A 7,860-nucleotide genomic window follows, 5' to 3' on the forward strand; every position below is an offset into this window, starting at 1 on the left:
GACAGGGTGTGGGCTAACGTTGTGTGTGTGTTTATGACAGGGTGTGGACTGACGTTGTGTGTTTAGGACAGGGTGTGGACTAACGTTGTGTGTTTAGGACAGGGTGTGGGCTAACGTTGTGTGTTTAGGACAGGGTGTGGGCTAATGTTGTGTGTTTAGGACAGGGTGTGGGCTAACATTGTGTGTTTAGGACAGGGTGTGGGCTAATGTTGTGTGTGTTTAGGACAGGGTTTTGGCTAACGTTGCTATGAGTCTGAACTGCATCATCGCCATGGTGGACCGGCTACAGGAGAGGGAGCACAGGAAACAGGAAGTGACCTCACAGACACAGAATGATGTCACCACCACCTCACAGAACACTGGTACGGACCTAAACTGTAGCAATACTTCAGAAATACATCCTTCCTTCCTTGGTTCCTACATCCTTCCTTCCTTGGTTCCTACATCGTTCCTTCCTTGGTTCTTACATCCTTCCTACCTTGGTTCCTACATCCTTCCTTCCTTGGTTCCTACATCCTTCCTTCCTTGGTTCCTACATCCTTCCTTCCTTGGTTTCTACATCCTTCCTACCTTGGATCCCACATCCTTCCTACCTTGGTTCCTACATCCTTCCTACCTTGGTTCCTACATCCTTCCTTCCTTGGTTCCTACATCCTTCCTTCCTTGGTTCCTACATCCTTCCTTCCTTGGTTCCTACATCCTTCCTACCTTGGTTCCTACAACCTTCCTACCTTGGTTCCTACATCCTTCCTATCATGGTTCCTACATCCTTCCTTCCTTGGTTCCTACATCCTTCTTACCTTGGTTCCTACATCCTTCCTTCCTTGGTTCCTACATCCTTGGTTCCTACATCCTTCCTTCCTTGGTTCCTACATCCTTCCTACCTTGGTTCCTACATCCTTCCTACCTTGGTTCCTACATACTTCCTTCCTTGGTTCCTACATCCTTCCTACCTTGGTTCCTACATCCTTCCTTGGTTCTTACATCCTTGGTTCCTACATCCTTCCTTCCTTGGTTCCTACATCCTTCCTTCCTTGGTTCCTTAAGAAAATATCTATAAGTGAATGGAAAGGTTACTATATCTTCAATCACTCCGACCGATTCAGATTGGGGAGAACTTTAATGAAGGATCCATTTCTGTTTGCAACTTTTTATTTATTAACTTTTATTATTATCTTGTTCCACGGATAATTGAATGGATTTGAACTCTCTCTTCCCCCTTTCCAGACCCTTCCTGCTCTCCTTGGCAGGCCTCTCTCGCCCCTCTTCCAGACTCTTCCCGCGCTCCTTGGCAGGCCTCTCTCGCCCCTCTTCCAGACTCTTCCCGCTCTCCTTGGCAGGCCTCTCTCGCCCCTCTTCCAGACTCTTCCCGCGCTCCTTGGCAGGCCTCTCTCGCCCCTCTTCCAGACTCTTCCCGCGCTCCTTGGCAGGCCTCTCTCGCCCCTCTTCCAGACCCGTTCCCTTCGTGGCAAGAACAACTTCTCCCTCTAGTTGTGACTCTGAAGGAGTGTGTGAGTGACGCGGTGGAGAGGGCCAGGTGTGCCATGACCTTCGTCCTCCTACAGGGGGCAGCAGCATCAGCCTGCCACGGTCAGGCCCTGACACACAGACGAGATGCTGTCTTCAGCCAGGCAGTGAGTAGTGTGGTGGGATGGGGGGGGGGGGGGGCTCTTGTATAGTTTTGGTTTGGTTAGATCTCTAACATGTGGTCATGTTTGGTTAGATCTTTAACATGTGGTCATGTTTGGTTAGATCTCTAACATGTGGTCATGTTTGGTTAGATCTCTAACATGTGGTCATGTTTGGTTAGATCTCCAACATGTGGTCATGTTTGGTTAGATCTCTAACATGTGGTCATGTTTGGTTAGATCTCTAACATGTGGTCATGTTTGGTTAGATCTCTAACATGTGGTCATGTTTGGTTAGATCTCTAACATGTGGTCATGTTTGGTTAGATCTCTAACATGTGGTCATGTTTGGTTAGATCTCTAACATGTGGTCATGTTTGGTTAGATCTCCAACATGTGGTCATGTTTGGTTAGATCTCCAACATGTGGTCATGTTTGGTTAGATCTCCAACATGTGGTCATATTTGGTTAGATCTCTAACATGTGGTCATGTTTGGTTAGATCTCTAACATGTGGTCATGTTTGGTTAGATCTCTAACATGTGGTCATGTTTGGTTAGATCTCCAACATGTGGTCATGTTTGGTTAGATCTCTAACATGTGGTCATGTTTGGTTAGATCTCTAACATGTGGTCATGTTTGGTTAGATCTCTAACATGTGTCATGTTTGGTTAGATCTCTAACATGTGGTCATGTTTGGTTAGATCTCTAACATGTGGTCATGTTTGGTTAGATCTCCAACATGTGGTCATGTTTGGTTAGATCTCCAACATGTGGTCATGTTTGGTTAGATCTCTAACATGTGGTCATGTTTGGTTAGATCTCTAACATGTGGTCATGTTTGGTTAGATCTCTAACATGTGGTCATGTTTGGTTAGATCTCTGACATGTGGTCATGTTTGGTTAGATCTCTAACATGTGGTCATGTTTGGTTAGATCTCCAACATGTGGTCATGTTTGGTTAGATCTCTAACATGTGGTCATGTTTGGTTAGATCTCTAACATGTGGTCATGTTTGGTTAGATCTCTAACATGTGGTCATGTTTGGTTAGATCTCTAACATGTGGTCATGTTTGGTTAGATCTCTAACATGTGGTCATGTTTGGTTAGATCTCCAACATGTGGTCATGTTTGGTTAGATCTCTAACATGTGGTCATGTTTGGTTAGATCTCTAACATGTGGTCATGTTTGGTTAGATCTCTAACATGTGGTCATGTTTGGTTAGATCTCTAACATGTGGTCATGTTTGGTTAGATCTCTAACATGTGGTCATGTTTGGTTAGATCTCTAACATGTGGTCATGTTTGGTTAGATCTCTAACATGTGGTCATGTTTGGTTAGATCTCCAACATGTGGTCATGTTTGGTTAGATCTCTAACATGTGGTCATGTTTGGTTAGATCTCTAACATGTGGTCATGTTTGGTTAGATCTCTAACATGTGGTCATGTTTGGTTAGATCTCTAACATGTGGTCATGTTTGGTTAGATCTCTAACATGTGGTCATGTTTGGTTAGATCTCTAACATGTGGTCATGTTTGGTTAGATCTCTAACATGTGGTCATGTTTGGTTAGATCTCTAACATGTGGTCATGTTTGGTTAGATCTCTAACATGTGGTCATGTTTGGTTAGATCTCTAACATGTGGTCATGTTTGGTTAGATCTCTAACATGTGGTCATGTTTGGTTAGATCTCTAACATGTGGTCATGTTTGGTTAGATCTCCAACATGTGGTCATGTTTGGTTAGATCTCCAACATGTGGTCATATTTGGTTAGATCTCTAACATGTGGTCATGTTTGGTTAGATCTCTAACATGTGGTCATGTTTGGTTAGATCTCTAACATGTGGTCATGTTTGGTTAGATCTCCAACATGTGGTCATGTTTGGTTAGATCTCTAACATGTGGTCATGTTTGGTTAGATCTCTAACATGTGGTCATGTTTGGTTAGATCTCTAACATGTGTCATGTTTGGTTAGATCTCTAACATGTGGTCATGTTTGGTTAGATCTCTAACATGTGGTCATGTTTGGTTAGATCTCCAACATGTGGTCATGTTTGGTTAGATCTCCAACATGTGGTCATGTTTGGTTAGATCTCTAACATGTGGTCATGTTTGGTTAGATCTCTAACATGTGGTCATGTTTGGTTAGATCTCTAACATGTGGTCATGTTTGGTTAGATCTCTAACATGTGGTCATGTTTGGTTAGATCTCCAACATGTGGTCATGTTTGGTTAGATCTCTAACATGTGGTCATGTTTGGTTAGATCTCTAACATGTGGTCATGTTTGGTTAGATCTCTAACATGTGGTCATGTTTGGTTAGATCTCTAACATGTGGTCATGTTTGGTTAGATCTCTAACATGTGGTCATGTTTGGTTAGATCTCTAACATGTGGTCATGTTTGGTTAGATCTCCAACATGTGGTCATGTTTGGTTAGATCTCTAACATGTGGTCATGTTTGGTTAGATCTCTAACATGTGGTCATGTTTGGTTAGATCTCTAACATGTGGTCATGTTTGGTTAGATCTCTAACATGTGGTCATGTTTGGTTAGATCTCTAACATGTGGTCATGTTTGGTTAGATCTCTAACATGTGGTCATGTTTGGTTAGATCTCTAACATGTGGTCATGTTTGGTTAGATCTCCAACATGTGGTCATGTTTGGTTAGATCTCTAACATGTGGTCATGTTTGGTTAGATCTCTAACATGTGGTCATGTTTGGTTAGATCTCTAACATGTGGTCATGTTTGGTTAGATCTCTAACATGTGGTCATGTTTGGTTAGATCTCTAACATGTGGTCATGTTTGGTTAGATCTCTAACATGTGGTCATGTTTGGTTAGATCTCTAACATGTGGTCATGTTTGGTTAGATCTCTAACATGTGGTCATGTTTGGTTAGATCTCTAACATGTGGTCATGTTTGGTTAGATCTCTAACATGTGGTCATGTTTGGTTAGATCTCTAACATGTGGTCATGTTTGGTTAGATCTCTAACATGTGGTCATGTTTGGTTAGATCTCTAACATGTGGTCATGTTTGGTTAGATCTCCAACATGTGGTCATGTTTGGTTAGATCTCTAACATGTGGTCATGTTTGGTTAGATCTCTAACATGTGGTCATGTTTGGTTAGATCTCTAACATGTGGTCATGTTTGGTTAGATCTCTAACATGTGGTCATGTTTGGTTAGATCTCTAACATGTGGTCATGTTTGGTTAGATCTCTAACATGTGGTCATGTTTGGTTAGATCTCTAACATGTGGTCATGTTTGGTTAGATCTCTAACATGTGGTCATTTTTGGTTAGATCTCTAACATGTGGTCATGTTTGGTTAGATCTCTAACATGTGGTCATGTTTGGTTAGATCTCTAACATGTGGTCATGTTTGGTTAGATCTCTAACATGTGGTCTTCAGCCAGGTGGTCCCTAACATGTGGTCATGTTTGGTTAGATCTCTAACATGTGGTCATGTTTGGTTAGATCTCTAACATGTGGTCATGTTTGGTTAGATCTCTAACATGTGGTCATGTTTGGTTAGATCTCTAACATGTGGTCATGTTTGGTTAGATCTCTAACATGTGGTCATGTTTGGTTAGATCTCTAACATGTGGTCATGTTTGGTTAGATCTCTAACATGTGGTCATGTTTGGTTAGATCTCTAACATGTGGTCATGTTTGGTTAGATCTCTAACATGTGGTCATGTTTGGTTAGATCTCTAACATGTGGTCATGTTTGGTTAGATCTCTAACATGTGGTCATGTTTGGTTAGATCTCCAACATGTGGTCATGTTTGGTTAGATCTCCAACATGTGGTCATGTTTGGTTAGATCTCTAACATGTGGTCATGTTTGGTTAGATCTCCAACATGTGGTCATGTTTGGTTAGATCTCTAACATGTGGTCATGTTTGGTTAGATCTCCAACATGTGGTCATGTTTGGTTAGATCTCTAACATGTGGTCATGTTTGGTTAGATCTCTAACATGTGGTCATGTTTGGTTAGATCTCCAACATGTGGTCATGTTTGGTTAGATCTCTAACATGTGGTCATGTTTGGTTAGATCTCTAACATGTGGTCTTCAGCCAGGTGGTCCCTAACATGTGGTCATGTTTGGTTAGATCTCTAACATGTGGTCTTCAGCCAGGTGGTCCCTAACATGTGGTCATGTTTGGTTAGATCTCTAACATGTGGTCTTCAGCCAGGTGGTCCCTAACATGTGGTCATGTTTGGTTAGATCTCTAACATGTGGTCTTCAGCCAGGTGGTCCCTAACATGTGGTCATGTTTGGTTAGATCTCTAACATGTGGTCTTCAGCCAGGTGGTCCCTAACATGTGGTCATGTTTGGTTAGATCTCTAACATGTGGTCTTCAGCCAGGTGGTCCCTAACATGTGGTCATGTTTGGTTAGATCTCTAACATGTGGTCATGTTTGGTTAGATCTCTAACATGTGGTCATGTTTGGTTAGATCTCTAACATGTGGTCTTCAGCCAGGTGGTCCCTAACATGTGGTCATGTTTGGTTAGATCTCTAACATGTGGTCTTCAGCCAGGTGGTCCCTAACATGTGGTCATGTTTGGTTAGATCTCTAACATGTGGTCATGTTTGGTTAGATCTCTAACATGTGGTCATGTTTGGTTAGATCTCTAACATGTGGTCTTCAGCCAGGTGGTCCCTAACATGTGGTCATGTTTGGTTAGATCTCTAACATGTGGTCATGTTTGGTTAGATCTCTAACATGTGGTCTTCAGCCAGGTGGTCCCTAACAGGACCTACGTCCTTTGATGTATCTCTCAATATGTCTCTCCTATCCCCGTCTCTTTCGCCTCCCTCTCCCTCCCTACCTCTCTCCTATCTCCCTCCCCTCACTCTCTATCCCCCTCTCCCTCCCTCTATCACTTCCTCCCTACCTCTCTATCTCCCTATCCCTCCCCACTCTCTCTTCTTCACCTCTCTCTCCCCTTTCTCTTTCCCTCTCCTCTCTCTCCTTCCCCTCACTCTCCCTCCTCTCTCTCTCTCTCTTTCTCCTCCGTCTCTCTCCCTCCCCTCCCTCTCCCTCCCCACTCTCTCCTTTCACCACACTCTCTCCTTCCCCACTCTCTCCTTTCCCACACTCTCTCTTTCCCCTCTCTCTCCCTCCCCACTCTCTCTCCCTCCCCACTTTCTCTCCTTCCCCTTTCTCTCTGCCTCCTCCGTCTCTCTCCCTCCCCTCCCTCTCCCTCCCCACTCTCTCCTTTCCCACACTCTCTCCTTCCCCACTCTCTCCTTTCCCACACTCTGTCTTTCTCCTCTCTCTCCCTCCCCACTCTCTCTCCATCCCTCACTCCCTCCCTCCCTCCCTTCCTCCCCTCTCTCTCTCCATTCTTACCTCCCTCCCCTCTCTCTCTCCTTCCCCCCTCCCTCCCTTCTCTCTCTCCCTCTCTCCCTCCCCCCCTCTCTCTCTCCCTCCCGTCTCTCTAGCTGTGTGCGGTGGTGTGTGGGTTTGTATTGAAGCTGTACTCGGGTCTGGAGGATAAAGTCTTCCTGCTGCAGCTCTGTGAGGTTGGGCTCATCACACAGTTTGAAGGACTGCTCAGCACCTACAGTGAGTTATACACACACACACACACACACACACACACACACACATTAACACATATATTTATCATAGATATAAATACATTATGTATGTATATATATATATATATATATATATATATATAGATAGATAGATAGATAGATAGATAGATAGATAGATAGATAGATAGATAGATAGATAGATATAGATACATTATGTATAGAGATAGATAGATAGATAGATAGATATAGATATATTATGTATAGATATAGATACATTATGTATAGATATAGATAGATAGATACATTATGTATAGATATAGATAGATATAGATATGTTGTGTATAGATATAGATATATATATATATATATATAGATAGATAGATACATTATGTATAGATATAGATAGATATAGATATGTTGTGTATAGATATAGATATATATATATATATATAGTTACATTATGTATAGATATATATAGATAGATAAATATAGATACATTATGTGTATATATGATATCTCTATATATATATCTATACATAATGCATCTATATCTATCTATATCTATATCTATACATAACATATCTATATCTATACATAATGTATCTATATATATATACATAATGTATCTATATCTATACATAATGCATCTATATCTATACATACTATATA

The 7,860-nt window shown here is 42.1% G+C and overlaps 1 protein-coding gene across 1 annotated transcript in view; it reads left to right on the plus strand.

Annotated features, from left to right (window-relative positions):
• The window catches only part of LOC139399577 (type II inositol 3,4-bisphosphate 4-phosphatase-like), a gene marked incomplete at its 3' end in the record, with an annotated part of 23,031 nt that extends 15,815 nt beyond the window's left edge, over positions 1–7,216 (plus strand). The window contains exons 10-12 of the mRNA XM_071144939.1: positions 224–362; positions 1,228–1,634; positions 7,093–7,216. Of these exons, the coding sequence (XP_071001040.1) occupies positions 224–362; positions 1,228–1,634; positions 7,093–7,216 (670 nt within the window). The remainder of the gene's footprint in view (positions 1–223; positions 363–1,227; positions 1,635–7,092) is intronic.
• Between the last annotated feature and the right edge of the window lie 644 nt (positions 7,217–7,860).

This window comes from Oncorhynchus clarkii, unplaced genomic scaffold (assembly GCF_045791955.1).
Source record: "Oncorhynchus clarkii lewisi isolate Uvic-CL-2024 unplaced genomic scaffold, UVic_Ocla_1.0 unplaced_contig_6377_pilon_pilon, whole genome shotgun sequence".
Taxonomy (NCBI): Eukaryota; Metazoa; Chordata; class Actinopteri; order Salmoniformes; family Salmonidae; genus Oncorhynchus; species Oncorhynchus clarkii.